We start from the raw sequence: 24,782 nt of genomic DNA, 5'->3' as shown, positions 1-24,782 counted from the left end.
TGTCTCGCAGTGCCCTCCGAGATCAGGACATGGTCGGATAGGTTGCCCTGATGCTGGGCCCACTGAAACTTCAGGTCCCACTGCAGAGCCCGCATCCGCCACCTGGCGTGATGCACCAGTAGGATGCAGGAGGCCATCAGCCCCAGAAGCCGCAGTGTCAACCTGACCGAAACCCGGGATAACGGCTGAAAGATGGGAATCAGAGCCTGAATATCCCGGACCCGCCGTTCCGGGGGATAAACCCGAAACTGCGCCGAGTCGAGAACCGCTCCGATGAAAAGGAGCTTTTGAGAGGGACACAGGTGTGATTTCGGCACATTGATGGAAAACCCCAGCTCGTGCAGGAGGTCTGCCGTCATCTGAAGGTGGTGGACGACTGTCTGGGGCGAGCCCGCCTTCAACAACCAGTCGTCGAGGTAGGGGAAGACTGAAACCCCTAACCGGCGCAGATGAGCTGCGACCACCGCCATCACTTTCGTGAACACCCGTGGGGTGCTGGTAAGGCCGAATGGGAGCACGATAAACTGAAAGTGCTCCTGGCCTACCGTGAACCGCAGGTAACGCCGGTGGGCCGGCAGGACGGGGATGTGAAAATACGCATCCTGCAAGTCCAACGCTACCATCCAGTCTTGAGGGTCTAGAGCAGCCAAGACCTGAGCCAAAGTCAACATCTTGAACTTCTCCTTCCGGAGGAAGCCGTTGACGTTCCGTAGGTCCAAGATAGGACGGAGGCCTCCTTTGTCCTTCTTGGGCACCAGAAAGTAGTGGGAGTAGCAACCACACCCTACTTCTGGCCCAGGAACGCGCTCGATGGCCCCCTTGGCCAAGAGGGCCGTAACTTCCTCCTGCAGAAGTGTCAAGTGGTCCCCCGACACACGGTGGTTCTGCGGTGGCATGGCTGGAGGAGTGGACTCGAAGGGGAGGGCGTAGCCCCTTCGAACGAGCTGCAGCACCCACCTGTCCGATGTTATCGCGCGCCAGCGGGAGTGGTGATGGCGAACCCTGCCACCCACTGGCGTCACGTGAGCCCGAAAGCTCGGACTAGGAAGGCTTGGATGCAGCAGCGGGGGGAGGCGTGGACTGACCTCGCCGCTGGCCTCTACCGCCACCACGGCGGAAACCACGGCCGCCACCGCGCTGGGGAGCGTTCTGCGGCGCGTGGCTGGCAGCACGTGTGGGACCGCCCCTCCCTTGGCCACGAAAGGGGCGAAACGAACCCGTCTGCTGGCGCTGGGTCGAAAGACCCAAGGACTTGGCCGTGACCCTGGAGTCCTTGAAGCGCTCCAGCGCGTGGTCCGCTTTGTCACCAAACAGGCGACTACCATCAAATGGCATGTCCATGAGTGTATTTTGGACGTCTGGCGAGAAGTTGGCAGATCTCAGCCAAGCATGGCGACGAATCGCCACCGTCGTGGACATAGCCCGTCCCAGCGAGTCGGTCGTGTCCAGACCACAACGGATCGAGTACCGCGCCGCATCCCGGCCTTCAACCAAGGCCCGGGTGAGCTTGTCCCGCACTTCCTGGGGGCATTGCGGCAAACACTCCTCGACCGTATCCCACAGGGAGTGGGTGTAGCGGCCCAAGAGGCACGCGGTATTACAAGACCGCAGTCCAGCGCTCAAAGAGGAAAAGACCTTTTTACCAAATTGGTCATACCGCTTTGATTCCCGATCGGGCGGAGCCGACGGGAACGCGGACTGTGAAGTGGAGGCCTGGATCACCAGACTCTCCGGGGAGGGATGGGTGGATAGGAAGGCAGGGTCGTCCGAGCACGGACGGTGACGCCTGGCAACGTTCCGGTCAACCGGTGCACCGGAAGCGGGCCTGGACCAGGTGCCCAAAAGGACATCCGTCAGGGCCTCATTAAACGGCAGCAGAGGCTCCTGGGGGCATGACTGCGGTTTAAACACTTCGGTCAGAATGTTCGGCTTGACCTTCGCGACGGGGAGCTCAAGGCTCAAGGCCTTGGCAGCCCTCATCAGGACCACCGAATAGGCAGCACCTGCCTCAGACGCCACAGGGGTCGGGGAGACAAACCCAGGGTTGGGCGACTCGTCCAGACCACTGGCATCACCCAGATCACCTACCCAGTCCACATCATACTGGCAGGCACGGGATAAAGGGTCCTCAGACCCCTCCCAACCCTCTCCATACTCGTCCTCATCGCCGTATTCTGGATCGACGATATAGACCTCGGGGTCAATGGGCCCCATCGGCGCCGGATCCGGCGTCGGACGACGCCGGTCCGACTCCGCGTCAGGAGTCAGAGGGGGAATGGGGGTGGCGCCGCGTGGCGTCGGCGCCGGGGACCCGACGCCGGCCGGAACCGACGGCGGAGTCGCTGCACCGCGCGGAGGCGGTACCACGGGTTGGCCCAAAGGAACCGACGCCGGAGAGGCCGGTAGACCAGCCGGCGACGAACCTGAGGGGCCCAGCGGCGCCGGGGCCGGAGCCACCGGCGGCGTCGGGGCAGGAGCACCCGAACCGCTCGGGCCCCCAGACGGGACCGACGGGCCCGCAGGCGCCGTAGGCCCCGCCGGAGGAGACCTCGCCCTCATAGCTACGAGGAAGGCCTCGATCTCCTCACGCGACGCGCCTTCCCCAGGGACCGACTGGTATGGGGCAGACGTCGTCGGCGACCCACGCGGGGGTGGGGCCACCCGAGCCCCCGGCCGCATCACGCGGGCGTCGGGGGGAGTCGGGGGTACGATGACGACGCCCCGACCTCTTACGCTTACCTGACGAACCGGAGGAATGGTGGCGACTCCCGGAGCGCTCATGGCGGCTCCGCGATCGTTCCTTCGACCGCTCCCTCGACCTCCGACCGGACCGGGACCGCTCTCGACGCGGGGCCGACACACGGAGCTCGAGAAGCTTGCGGGACCGCTCCCGCCTAGCTTTACCAGTCAAGGCCCGACAGTCGACGCCGGACTCCACGTCGTGGTCCGCGCCCAGACACCGGAGGCAGAGTCGATGGTGGTCGGTGACCGACATCAGGCGGTCGCACTCGTCGCAACTCTTGAAACCGGGCATCCTACCGGCACCGTAGAAGATTAAGTAGTTAACAAGAAACTTGGTCAAAAGACCGGAGTACTGCTCTTCGGATCTGCGCTAACTGGCGCGGAAAAAAGAAGAACTGACGTCAGCGCGCGGAGGCGGCGTCTATATACTCCAGCGACGTCATCACGGCGCACGACGCCGACGACGCGGAGCCGCAAGGGACGCCTGCAGACGACGCCTACCGACGCGCAGGGGTACTGCTACGCAAAAGTTTCCGGATCCAGACTGACGCCTGGGGATATTCTAAGGTAAGGAATCTAATACTAACCTGTTTCTTTCAGATATATCGTTACACAAGTAGTAACTTGTGCATCTGATAGAGACACGTTAGTGATAGATTCCTTACCTTAGAATAGATACCCCAGCAATACCAACCCCGGTGGTGGGTCTGCAAACCAATAATCACACCAGAAAGTCCTGGAGGACGAAACGGCCAAAGAAGCCATCCCTCCGGACTTGACTGTCCAGGCAGTAGTGCCTTTCAAACGTGTGCAGCTGTAGTGTAGTTCCTATATTCCCAATAGGCTCTGCGCATTGGAATAATATATTCAGCAGTGTAGACGTAGGACTGAGGTCGACTAGGTCTCTACTGACTATATTAGACTTAAGGTTTGCCAGCTAGCTCAGAGGTCCCTAGAAACGTTCTCGAATAAACGAGGAGGAGTTTAATCTCCCTGGATAGACAAGAAGGGATTAGCTTCTGACAACCATAAAACATGACAACTTTGCTCCCTCAGAATAAGAGTGTATCTCTAGAGTATTGTGAAAACAATAGACAGCTATTTTACTCAGTCAAGTGTGCATACTTAGTTTCACCAGATTGCAGAGAATAGAGAGACGGGCGTTTTCAATAAAAGGTGTTATTTATTGAGCAGTCTTCTTTCTCATGCAAGAGAAATGAATTGCCACAATTGCAATACTCATAGTAAAGTAAAGTGCGTACAGTAAAAGGAGGATTATAAAATAATACTGTAAAAGCATTGATATGGTTTCTTAGCCATAGGATACTTTAAAATAGATAAAATATATACATACATATATACATTGACTAACGTACTCAACTGGTGCTTCTAAATACGCCTACCCCGGTGTACCTGACCTAAGCCTAATACGTGGGAAGGAGTAAGTAAGTAGCAGTTTAAGTTAAGTTGGTTTTGCCAAGAATCTGACTCAAGAATTCTCTTTAAGGGTTTAGTCAGCTCCGTACCTGGGTAATAGAAAGCAGGAGGTCTGGTATCTCTCTCTCAGGATTCGATATCCCAGTAACCCGCGAAGGTATCTGGAAACACCGGAGCTGGATTTCTCGGCAGGAGAAAAGACAGCGTCTCTCCCAGTGCGTCAAAGGGGAGGGGCGGCGTCCGTGGGCTCTCGCATCAGCTGGGCTCTCGGGCAAGTAGTTAGCCGCTCTGCTCCAAAACCACCACCGTGTGTTTGCTTAAGGCAACGTTGGTATATTTATACCTGAAAGGTGCCGGGTTTGACGTAAGGTTGGACATAAGACGTCAATAAAGATGTCACTAAGAACTGGCCGTTCTTACAGTGCTCACAGGAGTTCTAGGACGAAATCAAAACAAAAGCAATGGGAATTTCCCAGGTTGCAGGAGGTTTGGTTTGTTTAGAGAACTCGTTGTGCTTTCTAGGAGTCCGAAGAAGTAGCCTTGCTTAATGTGACTGCATGGGCTACGACTAAATATGGCTATGATTTCTGTGCCTTTATAAGGATATTATGTATTATAACCGTATTAGGGCATAACTTAGGAATATTGAATTAGGGTCCTAGATAGAAACACAATACAGCGAGGCCCATGTAGCTGCCTGGCAAATGTCCTGCAGGGGCACTCCCTGCCCAGGGCAGTTGTAGTCGCCGTGGCTCGGGTGGAGTGAGCCCGCAATCCAACAGGGGACTCCTTTTTGGCCAAGGAGTAACATGCCTGGATACACAAGATGATCCATCGGGAGATGGTCCTCTTGTGCACCGCTTTCCCCTTCTTAGCGCCCACGTAACCAACAAAGAGTTGGTCATCCACCCGGAACTGGCGTGTGCGATCCAAATAGAATGAAAGCGCACATTTTGGGTCCAGACGGTGGAGCCGCTCTTCCTCTTTAGAGGGATGCGGTGGCGGAAAGAAGGTGGGCAAGGTGATAGACTGCCCGATGTGGAAGGCCGTGACAACCTTGGGCAGGAAAGATGGCTTAGTACGCAATACAACCTTGTCCGGATGGACAGAAAGGAAGGGAGGAGTACAAGAAAGGGCCTGGAGCTCACTCACTCTCCTGGCAGAGGTGATGGCAACCAGGAAAGCGGTCTTCAGAGTAAGAAGGCGGAAAAGACAGTTGTGAAGTGGCTCAAAGGGAGCGCACATCAGGAATGTAAGAACAAGATTCAAGTCCCACTGAGGCATCACAAACGGAACAGGAGGAAACGTGTGTGTGATGCCTTTCAGAAAGCGATTTACAATAGGGGACTTGAACAAAGAAGGTTGATCAGGCAGCCGTAGAAAGGCTGAAAGGGCAGAAAGGTAGCCCTTGATAGTGCCCAGAGCAGAGCCCTGCTGGGCAAGAGAAAGAAGGAAGAGAAGAACCTCAGAGAGAGGGGCAGCAAGAGGATCCACAGAATTTGCTGTGCACCATGCCACAAATCTGTTCCACCTGCAGGCGTATACCGACTTAGTGGAGGGACGCCTGGCTGCCAGAATGACGTTACAGACTTCAGGAGGCAAGTCAAATGGCCTCAGCTGTCGCCGCTCAATCTCCAAGCATGGAGGTGGAGACTGGACAGGTTCGGGTGGAGGACCGTCGCCTGCTGCTGCGACAGAAGGTCCTCCTGAAGAGGCAGACGAACCGGGGGATCGACTGACATACTGAGTAGCTCTGGATACCAGTACCTTCGTGCCCAGTCTGGAGCCACAAGGAGGACTTGGGCCCGGTCGCGCTTGATCTTCTTCAGCACTCTGGGCAGAAGTGGTATAGGCGGAAAGGCGTACAACAGACCGCAACTCCACTCGCGACGAAAAGCGTCTCCGAGCGAGTGCCGCCTTCGAAATTTTAACGCGCAGAACTGATGACATTGCGCGTTCTCTTCGGTGGCGAATAGATCTAACCAAGGCTCTCCCCATTGCCGAAAGAGTCCTTGCGCCACGTCCGAGTTCAGACGCCATTCGTGATCCATCATGCACCGACGGCTGAGCTCGTCCGCCCTGGCGTTCAGAGAACCTGCCAGGTGTTGAGCCACCAGGGTCACGCCCTGGCGTTCCAGCCACTGCCAGAGCCTCCTGGCAAAGAGTCCACGACCCCACCCCGCCCTGTTTGTTGCAGTACCACATGGCGGTGGTGTTGTCCGTGAACACCTGCACTACACTCCCCCGGACAGAGGGGAGGAATGCCTTTAGTGCTAGACGAATCGCCCACAACTCCAAAAGGTTGATGTGGAGCCGGGCCTCCGCCGGAGACCAGAGGCCTCTGATCTCCGCCTCTCCCATGTGGCCCCCCCCAGCCCTGGAGGGACGCGTACGTCACAACTACGTGCTCCGGTTGGGGTAGGGAGAGGGATCTGCCGCTGACCCAATCGCGGTCCATGAGCCACCACTGCAGCTGTCTCGCAGTGCCCTCCGAGATCAGGACGTGGTCGGACAGATTGCCCTGATGCTGGGCCCACTGAAACTTCAGGTCCCACTGCAGAGCCCGCATCCACCACCTGGCGTGATGCACCAGTAGGATGCAGGAGGCCATCAGCCCCAGAAGCCGCAGTGTCAACCTGACCGAGACCCGGGATAAAGGCTGAAAGAATGGAATCAGAGACTGAATATCCCGGACCCGCTGTTCGGGAGGATAAACCCGAAACTGCACCGAGTCCAGAACCGCTCTGATGAAAAGGAGCTTCTGAGAGGGACACAGGTGTGACTTCGGCACATTGATGGAGAACCCCAGCTGGTGCAAGAGGTCCGCCGTCGTCTGGAGGTGGCTGACGACTGTTTGGGGCGAGCCCGCCTTTAACAACCAGTCGTCGAGGTAGGGGAAGACTGAAACCCCTAACCTGCGCAGATGAGCTGCGACCACCGCCATCACTTTCGTGAACACCCGTGGTGCGCTGGTAAGGCCGAAGGGGAGCACGGTAAACTGAAAGTGCTCGTGGCCTACCATGAACCGTAGGTAACGCCGGAGGGCCGGCAGGACGGGGATGTGAAAATTAGCGTCCTGCAGATTCAACGCTACCATCCAGTCTCCTGGGTCTAGGGCAGCCAAACCCTAGGCCAGAGTCAGCATTTTGAACTTCTCCTTCCGGAGGAAGCCGTTGACGTTCCGTAGGTCCAAGATAGGGCGTAGGCCCCCTTTGCCCTTCTTGGGTACCAGGAAGTAGTGGGAGTAGCAACCACACCCTACTTCTGGCCCAGGAACACGCTCGATGGCCCCTTTGGCCAAGAGGGCCGTAACTTCCTCCTGCAGAAGTCGCAAACGATCCCCCGATACGCGGTGGAATTGCGGTGGCATGGCTGGAGGGGTCGTCTCGAAGGGGAGGGAGTAGCCCCTTCAGACGATCTGCAGCACCCACCTGTCCGAAGTGACAGTGCGCCAGTGAGAGTGGTGATGGCGAACCCTGCCCCCCACTGGCGTCACATGGGCTGAAAAGCACGGACTAGGAGGGTTTTGAGGCGGATGCTGCGGGGGAAGGTGTGGCCTGACCTCGCCGTTGTCCCCGACCGCCGCCACGGCGGTTTCCACGGCCGCCACCGCGTTGGGTATTACCCTGCGGAGCGTGGCTGGCAGCAAGTGTGGGTACACCCCTTCCGTGGCCACGAAAGGAGTGAAAGGCAGCCGATTGCTGGCGCGGGGCCGAGAGGCCCAAGGACTTGGCCGTAGCCCTGGAGTCCTTAAAGCGCTCAAGCGCATGGTCTGCCTTGTCGCCAAAAAGGCGACGGCCATCAAACGGCATGTCCATCAGTGTATTTTGGACATCGGCCGAAAAGTTGGCGGACCTCAACCAGGCCGCCACCGTCGTTGCCAACGCTCTACCTAGTGAGTCGGTGGTATCCATCCCACACCGGATAGAATATCTGGCTGCATCCCGGCTCTCCACAAGGGCTTGGCCGAGTTTGGCCCGTACCTCCAACGGACACTCTGGCAGCACTTCCGCAACCGTATCCCACAGAGAGTGGGTGTAGCGGCCCAAGAGGCATGCGGTGTTGGAAGACCGCAGTCCCAGAGTAAGGGAGGAGAAGATCTTTTTACCGTACTGCTCGTACCTCTTGGATTCCCTGTCCGGCGGAGCCGACGGGAATGCGGTCTGGGAATTGGAGGCCTGGATGACCAGGCTCTCGGGGGTGGGGTGGGTGGACAGGAAACATGGGTCGCCCGGGGCCGGGCGGTGGCGTCTGGCCACGTTCCTATCTACGGGCGAACCCGTAGCGGGCCTGGACCAAGTGCCCAAAAGAACGTCCGTCAAGGCCTCATTAAAGGGCAGCAGAGGCTCGGCCGAGCTTAACTGCGATTTAAGGACCTCCGTGAGGAGGTTAGTCCTCACGGCCGTGACGGGGAGCTCAAGGCCCAAGGCCTTGGCTGCCCTCATCAGCACCACATTGTAGGTTGCCCCCGCCTCCGAAGCCACGGTAGGAGGTGAGACAAAACCAGCGTCTGGCGAGCTGGAGTCCAGACCACTGGCATCCCCAAGTCCACCTGTCCAGTCCTCTTGAGACTGACACTCTCTGGTCAGAGGGTCCTCAGACCCCTCCCACACCCATCTCCTGATAATCAGGGTGGTCAATGGATGGGGCCGGCTCATAGAAGGTAAACTCCCCAAACGGCGTCGATAGCGGCGCCCAGTGGCGCCGCTCCGGCGCCAGAACCAGTTCGAGGGAGGCATCGAGGACGGCGCCGTCCGACACCTGGCGGACTGACGCCGGGGGGGTCGTAAGGTCCACCGGCGACGACCCAGATCCCGAAGCGGATCCAGTGGGTACCTGCGGCGCAGGGCCCGAAGGCGCCGGCGGCGTTGGGGCCGAAGCCCCCGACCCGCTAGGGGCCTCAGACGGGTCTGCTGGGCCCGGAGGCGCCGCGGAGCCCGTCGGAGGAGAAAGGGTCCTCATGGCCATGAGGAAGCGCTCGATCTCCTCCGGCGCCGCGTCTCGCCCAGGGACCGGAAGGTGTGGAGCTGGACGTGGCACCCGCGTCTCCGACGGAGCCGCGTGGGCGGTGTCACCAGAACCCCCGTCGCGCGAGTGTCGGGGGGAGTCAGAAGAGCGATAACGCCTCTTCGACTTCTTGTGTTTCTTACCTGACGACGACTTCGACCCGGAGGAGTGGGGCCGACTCTCGGAGCTGTGGTAGCCCCGACCCCGCGACCTGTCCCTCGACCTCCCTTGGGACCGGGATCTCTCGCCGGATTTCGAGTCGCCTGCTCCTCCCTTTTGAACACTCTTCAACTGCATCTCCATTTTGAACCCAAATAATCACAGTTTAGAGGATCTCTGAAGACCCATATGCTCCATTCTGAATATGGATCAAAGACCAAAGAACAGGTCTAATTTATGTGTTTTCTCAAACAAACCCCGTCCATCTGTTCATTTATATCTTCCTCTCTAATCTCTACTCGAACAATTTAAAGTAATTATTTAGAAGCCCAAATGAAGGACAAAAAAAAGTCAAATCAAGAGCAATGGTCAGAAGAGCTAAACAATAGGATCACAATACAGTGCTTCAACTACTACATCGCCATACAAGGCAATTACCTTTCTTTTTCTTCTTCTCTTGTGGCGTAGGCGCTTTCTTCTCCTCCTCCTCTTCTTCCTCCTTTTCCTCTTCACCTGGTGGCTTCTCTTCTTCACTCTCTTCCTCACTCTGGTTTCCCTCATCAATTCCTGTGGGTGGAGAGACAGTGGGTGAGAGATGAACCTTGTCAAAAGGACTAAAAACAGCCCTAACAGAAGAATGTAAGGCTGATATAGGGTACGAAACTGATGAGTTACCTACATGGTTAACTACTTTTAAAGATGGCAGAGTGAGCCAACCTCATTTGGATTCCAGGCAGTGTAAAAAGCACCAATGTAGGGATGCTCTGTATCCAAATCACTTACATTCTGAGATCACTTACACCTCAAAAGAGTGCAGATGACGAAACCTCACAGCCGAATTTCTAGATTGCAAAATCTGTTAGTAAGGTATGTGTTTTATAAACATATCCAAGGCTACAAACCAAATGCAAACCATGCACTATGTCACAAAACAACCATGTACTGACAACTTTGAAGAAATCAGGCATGTACCACATTCCACGTTCTGAGATAAAATGGTACAAAATTAAGGATATATATATATATATATATATTCACTGAAAAAACCATAGGTTATAGACCATATATAGTTAGGAATTAGCATTTAAAAAACCTTATTTTACTCACACAAAACCATTGAAATTCCATATATAGTTAGTTGCACTAACTATATATCGCGCACCCGCAATCCACTGCTGATCATGTCACATATTACATCATTCATGACATGGTCAGTGACATCACTGATGACATCACTGATGACATCTCAAATGACATCACTGATGAGATCACTGATGACGTCATCCAGTGACTGTATAATTCTGTAAAGTTAAAATATGTCTTACATATTGAAGAATGAATGGATGTATAAGTGTCTTGATGAAGGATTTAGTAGGGGCATGGCTGACTGTATGAGTGACTGATTAAATGTGTCTCACTGAGTGCATGGGTTAGTGACTAAACTGTCTTAATTTGTGCATCATTATGTCTGTTGTTCTGTAAACTGCTGCATGTGTTGATCATTAGCTATATGATTAACTGTATGGGTTATTGATTGGTTGCCCAAGCATTTGTATGGGAGACTGAGTGTGTGTGTGGGTGGCTGGGAGGTGTATGACTCTCTGCATAGATGTGTGAGCAGTTGATTGACTGGATGTATGGGTTCAAAAGTGCATGTGGAAACAGCTGTATGGGCGGTTGACTGTGTGCATGAGTGTATTGGTGAGTGAATGGATATCTCAGTGCTACATGTCAAAGTAAGTACATATGTAAAACACAGTACATGTGAGAGTTACCATATATAAATAACTGTGCATAAGAGCCAGTGAATGTGTGAGTGGCTGTATGGATCATTGTGAACTTGTATCCAGGATTGTATAAGTGAGTAAATATGTTTTAGTATATGTTTGAATAAGTAAGGTGTGTATAACTGTATAGTTGAGGAAATGGAGGTGTGATTGATTCTTTGCATGACTGACTAAGTGTCTGAGTAACTCCATGGATGAGTGACAGTCTATGAGTGTCTGTTTACACTGAGTGTATCTAAGATTATATTAGAGTCTGAAGAGGTTTATCGTATTATCACATGAATGATGTCATCAGTGATGTGATCAGTAATGTCAAATGAGATGTCATCAGTGATGTCATCAGTGATGTCATTTGAGATGTCATCAGTGATGTCATCAGTGATGTCATTTGAGATGTCATCAGTGATGTCATCAGTGATGTCATTTGAGATGTCATCAGTGATGTCATCAGTGATGTCACTGACCATGTCATGAATGATGTAATATGTGACATGATCAGCAGTGGATTGCGGGTGCGCGATATATAGTTAGTGCAACTAACTATATATGGAATTTCAATGGTTTTGTGTGAGTAAAATAAGGTTTTTTAAATGCTAATTCCTAACTATATATGGTCTATAACCTATGGTTTTTTCAGTGAATTTTCAAGGTTTTGTAAATGCTAATTCCTAACTATATATGGTCTATAACCTATGGTTTTTTCAGTGAATTTTCAAGGTTTTGTAAATGCTAATTCCTAACTATATATGGTCCATAACCTATGTTTTTTTCTGTGAATTTCATTGGTTTTTTAACAGCTAATATCTGTAGCTGTAAAATGTATTCTTCTTTAAATCCAAAAATATATTTTATATGTTTATGAATAATTTTTTTTATAAATATTTTTTTTTCTTCGTTCCCGCTTCGCAAATCGGGAAGCTTCCCGTTAGCTGACCTTGATGCCGCGAAATAGACCGCGAGCCGGTAAACGTTTCTTTACCGCAAGTGCCGCGTTACAAAACAACATCGTGACGCCTCCCGTCCGCATGACGTTTCACGTTGTCGCGTGATACGTCATATGACGTACTACGTTAGCGAACTGGTACGCGAAGCGAGTCGCAAAGCGCAGGTTTCTGGAAGCAAACCGGGAGGCCCTGCAAAGCGCTTAACGTAAACACAGCAAGTCATGTGACTTGGTAATAACACTTTTCATTGGTTCATTTCACTTTTGGTTTCCTAATGATGTAAGACTAGGTCATATAATCTAAAATGAACACTTTTGATTGGTTGAGAACTCTTGTTTTTCCCAAATGATGAAAATCCCTCCTTCTTTCCTCACTCTGACTTTCATCATTGTGAGAGAAAGACCCTTTGTGATCACTGAGCAATGGCTTCTTTAGTAGCTTCAGCTGGTGCTTCCCCACCACCTCCACCACATCCAAGGAAGAGTGGACCACCTGCTCAAGTTATAATTCAACAAGAAGAAGAAGAAGAGGAACAGGAGGACGAGCACGAAGAGAGGCAGTTTTTGCCTGAGCAGCCCAGGACGTCTCACCGGAAAGAAAACTTCATTTGGCAATTTTTTAAAATTCCCAAAGGTCAGAAAAAAGTAAATGCAAGATACGTAACTTGCCTTATATGTCAAGATAGACTGTCCAGAGGGACCGACAAAAAATACAGTTTCGGAAACTACACAATGCATCGCCATATGACTAGGTGGCATCCTAACAACTACAGTGCTGCACAGTTTCGGAACGACCTAGATAATCTCCCTATTATGGCCAGAAGATCTGTTGTACCGGAAGTAACGGGACCAGAGGGCAGGGAGATGGTGCCAAATATACAAATGAGATTTGGTGATGTAAAACACATCTGCGTATTTTGCGATGGATTCATTTCCTACGGAGAAAAAAGCATCACTCTGATCAACAGAGCTATTGACTATCATATGCAAGTTTGTACGAAACGCCCAAAATAATAAATACTTCTTTTTTTTGTTTTGTTGCTCCTGTTGAGCCCTTTACAATGAATCGTTTTCATTGCCCCCTCCAAGAAAAACCCCCAAAAATATAAAACTGTTCCGAAAAATTCAAAAACAGTAAAAAAATGTTCAGAAAAATAAAAAAAAAAGTTCTTTTCAGAACTACCTCCCCGTTATTAAAAAATTGGTACAATATTTGGAACTGTGCCAACCTCTATTTCTCTTAGTTCGCTTCCCAGTTCGCTCGCCGGTACGCGAACCGGAAGCGAACCAAAAACAGTAAGTATAAGGGAAGGAAACAGACACTTATGTTAAAAGAAAGACAGCTATAGGGGAGTAAACTAGAGATACTATTACCCGTAATCCACTGCTGATGTCACATATTACATCATTCATGACATGCTCAGTGACATCATCAGCAGAGGATTGCGGGTTTTTTGGCAACATGCCTTATCCACGGTTTAATAACGCTGCCTTTTGCTTTATATAAGTTTTCAAATTGTATGAAATATATACCAATAGGTCGTTATGAACCTTTAGGTAGTGCTTTTCTTCATGAGGTCTGGTCGCTTCCATACACATACAGATGTTTCAAAGATGATCAAGAAGTTTATCTGAATGGAGAGGAATGCACTGAGACGCCAGATCATTCACTAATGTGTAGGCACATACAGTTACACGGTTCATGCAACAAACACCGACCAAATATGGCTTGCGTGTTGCAAGGCACGCCAGTTCCTGCTATCATCCCCACGTTCAAGTTGTTGGAAAATGGTAGTTATTTGATGCTCAATAATGAAGATTGTTCTGAGTTAATTAAAAGTATTCCTTTTATCGTAACAGTAAGTGAACGGGTTATTTGCTGCAGAAATGTTCTATTTCCTCCCACACATGAACATAGGGAGTTTTCAATCTGGCCACAAATACCAACCTTGGGACACGTTTCAACGGCATGGCAAGAATAAGAGCTCTTTTGTCTCAGAGAGAGGTGGCCTTGAGTTCGGCCCGTGAAACTTTCGTACTTCACATAGCGAACACCCGTACAGAGGTGCACACCCTTTTCAATTAAGATTTGCCTTTCAATTTCAGCAACATGTTTCCGACTATCTTTAACGCATCCTCCACAAAGTCCCTGGCGCACTTTTTTAAAGTTGTTACCAGTGGTCTCGTGACTTCATTTGAGAAAATCTTTGGAGTCATCCCTGCTTCCTTTCATTCTATTTTCTCCACTCTGGTTCGTGGATTGGCATTTTTACTTGCATTACCAGCGGACGCTCTTGTGCTTTTTAAAATTTTTAAATATGGATGTCCCTCCTATGCAACCTCCCACCCTGCAGCTGCTGACACTGTTCCGCAATCGCATGCTAGAATATTATGGCACAATGCCGTTGGCGATATTAAGCACGGCATATGGATTATCTTTTCGATTCTCCTACTTCACCTGTGTCCAGCCTGTATTTCACTGCCTGACCTGTGATTTCGATTGGGCCATTGATTTGTGTCTCTGCGGACCGGTTTCTCCTGACGTCGACTTTAATCAGCTGATGACTCCTATCATTACTCACGAGTTGGTTTGTCCTGGCGAAAGGATTATGGCTGTGGCATTGATGCATGGACTACTTGGTCCCTGGAATTTACTGGCGGCAGCACAGTCTTTCTTGGAACAGAGCTTTCTTGAAAACCCACCGAGCTGTCCTCTGATGGTGATAGAGGATCCGGTGCTGGGAGAGCACGTATGTTCTTTTCCGCTTTTAAATTGGATGGCTGAACTGTTTTCGGATGAAGACGGTGACTTCCTATTGGAGGCTGTTGCAGCTTATTTTGCATACACAGTTATGTCATAGACCTTTTTCATGTTTGATATGCTGAGTACTAGCATTTCATTGACAATTCATTGACTTATTTGTCAAGTTTTTATTATTTACCTTGCCTATTGGCTTAAGACTCGATAAAGTACTTGGCTGTTTTATTTTTCTTTAGCATTAAATTTTCCTAGTTTTTAATGCTTTACCTTGCGGACCGTCCACATATAAACTTGCAATCTGCTCTCATGAGATGGCACTTCTATTATCTTATTCAGTTCGTTTCCGGATCATGGGGAGGTGTCATCTAGGTCCTGGATATCTTTACACCGTGTTAAGTTAGCATGGGCTCATTACCGGTTTAAACGCCATTTTTCCTTTTTTGCAACTTCTGCACACGACACTTAGTTGTTGCTTTAGCTTTCCACCTAGTAGTTCATCGTGGTTTACATGAGAATAATATGTTATTGGTCTACTATCTGCTTTACTTGTTAAACTATATCTGTACAGCGAGTGCTAAAGTTTCAAGAACAACACGATACAGAATTGTTATGAGGTCTGATCTCCACGACTTCATACTCATAACATAAGTGCAACTTCTGCCAATTCTGGGCATGAGGCGGGTTTTATATTGCTTTGCCGAACACACATACACAACAGTTGATGCGGTTCACATGAAGAGAGAGCTGGTGTATGCTGATGTGATTCCTTCAAATCTAAGACACTAAAGTATGGGCACGCCCTAAACCAACACAAAGAGACCTTCTTAGCAAATAATATAATATGTGTATTAGGGAGGGTGAGATATAAGCAGCCGCGGGCCGTGGAGGGAGTTACGATGGGGCAGGGAGGCGGGGAGGGGGAGAAGCAGGGTGGAGCCCTCTCTACCTTGCCCCTCCCCCTCCCCCTGCCCCACCGTAACTCCCTCCACGGCCCGCGGCTGCTTATAAGTGTTGCTAACTCTTATTCATTTACAGCATGTTAACATACTGTCACCATTCGCTTTTTATGTACTAGTAACTATGCTGGTAATTTTGCTACTGATAATATGTGTACTTGTATTCTCCACCCTGCTTCTCTCTCCCCCTCCCCGCCTCCCTGCCTCACCGTAACTCCCTCCACGGCCCGCGGCTGCTTATAAGTGTTGCTAACTCTTATTCATTTACAGCATGTTAACATACTGTCACCATTCACTTTTTATGTACTAGTAACTATGCTGGTAATTTTGCTACTGATAATATGTGTACTTTTATTATCTAAGGTACTACGCCTGAGAAGACGGCATTAGTAAATAAACATTTCAAATACACATCTGTTCTTCTTAACTCCATGTTCTGGTTTCTAAGAAATCTATAACGACCGACTGTTCATGAGTTCCACGTATCCTGAGGTACTATAAGTTCATATTCTGGATTGTCTAAACATTGAGAGTTTGTTATATCCAATGTGACACTGTACCTAGCTTGCTAAGGAGTTTTTCATTACTAACGTGAGTTTTGGGACACCCTAATTCGCCGAGGTTCCAATCCTCTGTCCACAGTTCTGTGTGAGAACAGAAACCCTGCGACAGGGGCACCCCCGACCCTTGCTGGAGCTTCATCACACTTGCGATACAACTCCAGCAATGCATTCGCCGAGGTTCCAATCCTCTGTCCACAGTTCTGTGTGAGAACAGAAACCCTGCGACAGGGGCACCCCCAACCCTTGCTGGAGCTTCATCACACTTGCGATACAACTCCAGCAATGCGCCACCTTTACGGCACAGATACATCACGCATCTGTGCTGTTTTTGCCCCATGATGCGCCGCATTGTAAATGCAGCACACCATAGGTGACGGAACAGCGGCACAGAATGACTAACACATCCCTGGTGATGCGCCAGTCATCATAAATGTATCCCTATGCTTCTTATCTTGTTAGAGATGAACCGCCATATGTATCATCAAAGTTTTTTGCATTTCCTAAATAGCGAACTTTAAGGAATAAATAGCGATTCTTTACCATTCCTAGTTTGCGATGAGCTATTTGCTAATTAGCCGAATGTAGCCCAATGAAGCCCAATGTAGCCCAATGTAGCCCAAAGATGGCCGCCAGACACACAAAAAAACAAATGTAGCCCAAATATCAGCCAGATGTAGCCCAACTATAGCCCAGTGACAGAATGACCAATCAGCTTCGCAAACCTCCGTTACGCGAAGCGGAGCGCTGTTACAGATATATATCTTTTTTTGAACGTTAATTTCTCAAAATCCACTGGAGCACATATATTGAGACCTAGCAGAGGCACATCGGGCTACCAGTCCCTAATATTTTGCCAAGTTTCGTGCAAATCCATTCAGCCGTTCGATTATTATTATTATTATTTTTTTTGCCCCGCGGGGCCCTTTTAAAACCTCCACATCAAACCTAGGGGGTCAGCGAGGATCTACTATGCCCCCTTATAGTTATTTCCCCCTTTGTTTTGACCTCCTCTTGTCTCTCGATCCTACCGAGAGACAAGATGGCGGCCGCTACGGACTGTTTGGAATGTTGACAGACGCCGGAGAACCAATCAGCTTCGCTTCACAAAGCTCCGTTACGCGTAAGGTCCGCGAACCGGGGCGCTGCCCAGTCCGCTGTTACAGATATATATCTTTTTTTAAACGTTAATTTCTCAAAATCCACTGGAGCACATATATTGAGACCTACAAAAGGCACATCGGGCTACCAGTCCCTACAATTTTGCCAAGTTTCGTGCAAATCCATTCAGCCGTTCGGGCTAAAAGTGAGGCCAACCGCCCTATGGAAATTAACATGGGAAAAACGCGTTTTGGGACCCCCCTTTTTTCTCGGCCCCCCCTTGACGAACCCCCCCAAAATTTTCAGGGGCTGCTCAGAAACAAAATGTTTCATTTTCCTGAAAATTTCAGCCAATTCCGTCCACAAACGCCAAAGTTATTCGACATAGAATTTTCAAAAATCCCATAGAGAAAAAATCCTAACTATATATACCTACTGGCGACCGGCAGTAGGTAATATATTACCTACTGGCGATAGCCAGTAGGTATATATAGTTAGGATTTTTTTCCTATGGGATTTTTGAAAATTCTATGTCGAATAACTTTGGCGTTTGAGGACAGAATTGGCTGAAATTTTCAGGAAAATGAAACATTTTGTTTCTGAGCAGCCCCTGAAAATTTGGGGGGGTTTCGTCAAGGGGGGGCCGAGAAAAAAGGGGGGTCCCAAAACGTGTTTTTCCCATGCAATTTTCCATAGGGCGGTTGGCCTCACTTTTAGCCTGAACGGCTGAATGGATTTACACCAAACTTGGCAAAATTGTAGGGACTGGTAGCCCGATGTGCCTTTGCTATGTCTCAAGATATAGGCTCCAGTGGTTTTTACGAAAATTAACTTTGAAAAATATATATTGGGCTACATTGGGCTATATATATGTTGGAGCCCAAATGTAGCCCAATGTAGCCCAATGTAGCCCAAAGATGGCCACCAGAGACAAATATCAGCCAGATGTAGCCCAACTATAGCCCAATGACAGAATGTCCCAGAGTGTTCTAAAGAACAACTAGAGTGCTAACAGTCCTACTTATTACAAAGGTATGGCACACCTGAAGCCATCTTGATTGGAATAAAGTGGTAACTCTTAAAACATTTAATTTAAAAAGGAACAAAATGAGGGGGTTCATTTTGCCATAGAAAGTATGATTAGCGAATATATGACGAAATCCCGCATACCATCAGTCCGCAAAAAAAATCCTGCATGTACTATTAGGCCGCAAATTAAAATAACGAAAACTTTTAGAACGAATATGCCTTTAGCATACACTAAACAACTAAACTACCCTAAACCCTAAAACACTACCCCCAGCATGACCCTACACTACACAAACAGTACAACACTACCCTAAACCCTAAAACACTACCCCCAGCATGACCCTACACTACACAAACACTACAACACTACCCTAAACCCTAAAACACTACCCCCAGCATGACCCTACACTATGCAAACACTACAACACTACCCAAAACCCTAAAACACTACACCCCAGCATGACCCTACACTACGCAAACACTACAACACAACCCTAAACCCTAAAACACTACCCCCAGCATGACCCTACACTACACAAACACTACAACACAACCCTAAACCCTAAAACACTACCCCCAGCATGACCCTACACTACGCAAACACTACAACACAACCCTAAACCCTAAAACACTACCCCCAGCATGACCCTACACTACGCAAACACTACAACACTACCCTAAACCCTAAAACACTACCCCCAGCATGACCCTACACTACGCAAACACTACAACACTACCCTAAACCCTAAAACACTACCCCCAGCATGACCCTACACTACGCAAACACTACAACACTACCCAAAACCCTAAAACACTACCCCCAGCATGACCCTACACTACGCAAACACTACAACACTACTCAAAACCCTAAAACACTACACCCCAGCATGACCCTACACTACGCAAACACTAGAACACTAGCCTAAACCCTAAAACACTACCCCCAGCATGACCCTACACTACGCAAACACTACAACACTACCCAAAACCCTAAAACACTACCCCCAGCATGACCCTACACTACGCAAACACTACAACACTATCCTAAACCCTAAAACACTACCCCCAGCATGACCCTACACTACGCAAACACTACAACACAACCCTAAACCCTAAAACACTACCCCCAGCATGACCCTACACTAAACAACCACCACAACTCTACACTACACTAACACAACACTACACTACACTACACAATCACTAACCCACGAAAAAATTAACACAAACCCACTTACCTCTCTCGTCATCGTGGTTTTCACAACGCAAATGCATTTACCATACATGCCTTTAAAACGTAATTCTTTGTAAAGCCATGCGCGATAAATGAACATGCGTTTTGAAAAAATGCGGGATAATGGTATGCGAGGTCAATGACCTTGCGGGATAATGGTATGCGGACTGAAAGTCTGCGGGATAAAAAATGCGGGAAAATGGCTGCAAACCATGATTAGCAGCAGACTTCCCTGGTGAGCACTAGCTTTACTACAGTGATCTAATGAGCAACTAGAGTGCTAACATTCAGAATTTATGGCAAATGTGTGACACATCTGAATGCCTTCTTGATAGAACCAAAGTAAACAAGCACTGAAAATGCAATACATCTCGCCCTCGTTTAAGTTAAAGCCATTCTGTTTGTAATGAGGTGGCTTTTTAGCTTTGCTTTTATTAGTGTTTTTAAAACTTTCATGTAAATAACATGCATATGTATGCATATATGTATATGTATGCATGCATTTATATTTATATAGATATGCAGATTATATATGTTTATATATGTATATTACCTACTGGCGATAGCCAGTGGGTATATATAGTTAGGATTTTTTCTCTATGGGATTTCTGAAAATTCTATGTCTAATAACTTTGGCGTTTGTGGACGGAATTGGCTGAAATTTTCAGGAAAATGGCAGATTTTGTTTCTGAGCAGCCCCTGAAAATTTGGGGGGGTTTCGTCAAGGGGGGGCCGAGAAAAAAGGGGGGTCCCAAAACGCGTTTTTCCCATTCATTTTTCCATAGGGCGGTTGGACTCACTTTTAGCTCGAACGGCTGAATAGATTTACATGAAACTTGGCAAAATTGTAGATATGGTTTGCCCGACGTGCCTTTGCTATGTCTCAATATATGTGCTCCAGTGGATTTTGAGAAATTAACGTTTAAAAAAAAATATATATCTGTGACAGCGCTCCGGTTAGCGCCCCGGTTCGCGTACCTGACGCGTAACGGAACTTCGCGAAGCGAAGCTGATTGGCTCTCCGGTGTCTGTCAACATTCTAAACAGTCCGGAGCGGCCGCCATCTTGTCTCTCGGTACGATCGAGAGACAAGATGTGGTGAAAAACGAAGGGGGAAATGAAGGAAAGGGGGCAAGGTAGACCACTCCTGACCCCATAGGATTGATGAGGGGGATATTAAAGTGCCCTGCGGGGCAAATAAAAAAAATTTTTTTTTTGCGATTTTACGCCGTAGAGGCGCGTCCCGGTACGCGAACCGGGCAGCTCACCGGGCAGCTCACCGGGCAGCTCACCGGGCAGCTAACCGGGCAGCTAACCGGCAGCGTAGCTGTCAACATTGTAAACAGTCCGGAGCGGCCGCCATCTTGTCTCTCGGTAGGTTCGAGAGACAAGATGTGGTGAAAAAAGAAGGGGAAATGAAGGAAAGGGGGCAAGGTAAACCCCTCCTGACCCCCTAGGATTGATGAGGGGGATATTAAAGTCCCCCGCGATTTTTCGCGGTAGAGGCGCTTCCCGGTACGCGAACCGGGCAGCTAACCGGCAGCGTAACGGGAGTCCGCCATCTTGTGTTTTTGGAGCGTCTGGTCGCGTACCGGGTAGCGTCCCGGAAAGCGTAACAAGGGGAAAACCAAGAGAAACAGTAAAAAAAAAATTAAGGGAATAGATTTCCAGCAAGCTTGGCAAAATTGTAGGGACTGTTTGTTTGATGTGCCTTTGCAAGGCCTCAAGATATGTGCACGTGTGGATTTTGTCTAATTAAGGTTAAAAAAAATATATATATCTGTAAGCGTGCTCCGGCACGCTTACGTTACGGGTTTTGTTTGCGCTGCAGAGCCGATACGTCACGGTTATGCGACGCGTCATGAGGCGTCTCACGTGGCTACGTGATACGTCACGTAATAAAGAATATATTTTACAGCTATAGATATTAGCTTTTAAAAAACCAATGAAATTCACTGAAAAAACCATAGGTTATAGACCATATATAGTTAGGAATTTGCATTTACAAAACCTTGAAAATTCACTGAAAAAACCATAGGTTAGAGACCATATATAGTTAGCTGGACATTTTATTGACATAAAACCAATGAAATTCCATATATAGTTAGTTGCACTAACTATATATCGCGCACCCGCAATCCACTGCTGATGATGTCACATATTACATCATTCATGACATGGTCAGTGACATCACTGATGACATCACTGATGACATCTCAAATGACATCTCAAATGACATCACTGATGACATCATGACACACCAATACCAGTTACTACATACGCACTCACTGATTCCTACGTCTACACACACATTCACTCATTCACCCATACAATCACTCATACATACAGTCACTCATTATTACAACACTATCATATGCACTCATACACCTATGCAGACACTCACACACTGCCACTCATCCATGGAGTTACTCACACACCTAGTCAGTCCTGTAAAGAATCAATCACACTTCCATTTCCTCATCTATACAGTTAAACACAGAACACCATACTTCAGTGACATCACTGATGACATCTCAAATGACATCACTGATGACATCTCAAATGACATCACTGATGACATCATGACACACCAATACCAGTTACTACATACACACTCACTGATTCCTACGTCTACACACACATTCACTCATTCACCCATACAATCACTCATACATACAGTCACTCATTATTACAACACTATCATATGCACTCATACACCTTGTCAGTCCTGTGAAGAATCAATCACACTTAAATTTCCTCATCTATACAGTTAAACACAGAACACCATACTTTTCACACATATACTAACACATACTTACTCTCTTATACAATCACTGATACAAGTACACATTGATATGCACAGAGTCGCACACCTCCCAGCCAGCCACACACACACTCAGTCTTCCATACATCCACTCATTCTTCAATATGTAAAACATATTTAAACTTTACAAAAACACAGACACTAGATGATGTCATCAGTGATGTCATTTGAGATGTCATTTGAGATGTCATCAGTGATGTCATCAGTGATGTCATCTGAGATGTCATCAGTGATGTCATCAGTGATGTCATCAGTGATGTCACTGACCATGTCATGAATGATGTAATATGCGACATCATCAGCAGTGGATTGCGGGTGCGCGATATATAGTTAGTGCAACTAACTATATATGGAATTTCATTGGTTTTATGTCAATAAAATGTCCAGCTAACTATATATGGTCTCTAACCTATGGTTTTTCAGTGAATTTTCAAGGTTTTGTAAATGCAAATTCCTAACTATATATGGTCTATAACCTATGGTTTTTTCAGTGAATATATGTCACCTCACAACTTGCCTCGTCGCAGGGGGAGCACACAGGAGCCGGTGCCATCGCCGGGATCAAGGCAGTATCCCGTATTCAATATCACAACGCAAAGTTCCAAGAATGATGGCACTCCACTCGGGGAGAATTTTTAAAGGGTTTTATTCAACAACTGTGATCGCCTACGCGTTTCGAACGTAGCGTTCTTGATCACGGCAAGTTATCAGACAATGAGTCCCTTTTCCCTTTCTCATTAAATACACATATGACACGCACTGCATTATGGACTATGTAGTTTAATTAATTTCATTTAACCAATTTTACATTTCTATAGTACATTATTTTATGCTGTGTATTATGTGATGCGTTTAATAGTGGACATATCTGCGTCAGATGTATTTGACTAATGATCTGTGGACATCGGCAATGTCGGACTAAGTGCCTTTTTAATGCCTGGCAGGTTGTGTCTTTGTTACAAGAGTGTGTGTTCGGGAGGTAAATGTGCAGCATCCAGTTTTAAAGTGGTAACGCGGTGGTGAGCGCTTCCTGTGCAGCTGTTTGTTTACAGACCATATCACAGTGTGAACTAAGGTTCAGTGTTGAGGGCGCGTCTATTGCGCTGTTGCACTATTGGAGGGGCTCTATGGTTCCTGGGCTGAGTGCCCTTGCCACCGCAATCATCTACCACAAGTGGCTGGAAGTGTGCATTACTGTGTATGCATTAGGTCACATTATTTGTGCAAGCAGTGGATATTTACAATCATGACTCAAATTTCAATAGTCCAAACAGTCATATATATATATATATATGTGTGTGTAGATATCTCTATATATATATATATATCTAGTAAACTCGTCTCAGACTTCAAATGACAAAAAAGACAAAGCGAACCCAAATTGCAGTGCTCTCTTTCTTTATTGTATGCCCTTACGCGTTTCGGTCCTCATGGGACCCTGATCACATGATTAAGGAGATATATATATATATATATATATATATATATATATCTTGTTTCCAAATCCTGAACCTCGGCCTCGAATGCCAACGACTTAACAGGTACAGACCACAAAATACGCGTAGGTTATCTGTTAAGGTGGTTTTATTGTTCCATCGTCTCCAGCATGACGTGTTTCGGCTACGTCACTGTAGCCTTGTTCACATGACAGTCAGAACCAATGGCAGTGCTTAAATACTATGTGTAATCACTAGGCAGGTCACTGTGCGCATAGACATAGAAAACAGTTCTTGAGATGCAATTACACACGATAGGGCAGTCATATGAAAGTGCAAATAAGCAGAATACATACAAAATTAATAAAACATGGACACGAAGAATAACAGATAGTCCCTAAAATCCCAAATGAATAAAAATTAGCAGTCATGAGTGACCTCAAATAATAATTCTGTCAGCCACATAGTGAAGGTATAAACTGCTTGGCCAAATTGGCTACCCAAAATCCTCTTATGTTCCTTCTGCGCTAACAGTGAGATCTGCCTAAGAGAGTAAAGTGCTAGTGCAAAATTGTATGAATGTGCAAATCAGTGCAAAGTGCAAATTACAGTGCAACTTGGATAAAAATATATTAAAATCAACATATCAAATTCCCAAGTTAAAAGATACATGCAATATATAAAAAAAAGTTTTGGTCAAGTGAAGCATTAACGGTTAACATGTTAAAATTCATTATATATAGATAGAGTATATATGTGGCTTATACAAGGATATAAAAATATGTATTTTCTACATCCTAGGTTAA

General features: G+C 47.9%; 1 protein-coding gene across 2 annotated transcripts in view; it reads right to left on the bottom strand.

The window, feature by feature from the left end:
• The window catches only part of GTF2F1 (general transcription factor IIF subunit 1), a 228,668-nt gene that overhangs the window by 63,870 nt on the left and 140,016 nt on the right, over nt 1–24,782 (bottom strand). For both annotated transcript variants that reach the window (XM_078685706.1, XM_078685702.1), the window contains exon 10: nt 9,784–9,912. In XM_078685706.1, the coding sequence (XP_078541832.1) occupies nt 9,784–9,912 (129 nt within the window). The remainder of the gene's footprint in view (nt 1–9,783; nt 9,913–24,782) is intronic.

This window comes from Lissotriton helveticus, chromosome 1_1, assembly GCF_964261635.1.
Source record: "Lissotriton helveticus chromosome 1_1, aLisHel1.1, whole genome shotgun sequence".
Classification (NCBI taxonomy): Eukaryota; Metazoa; Chordata; class Amphibia; order Caudata; family Salamandridae; genus Lissotriton; species Lissotriton helveticus.
This window is presented reverse-complemented; position numbering and strand designations above follow the sequence as displayed.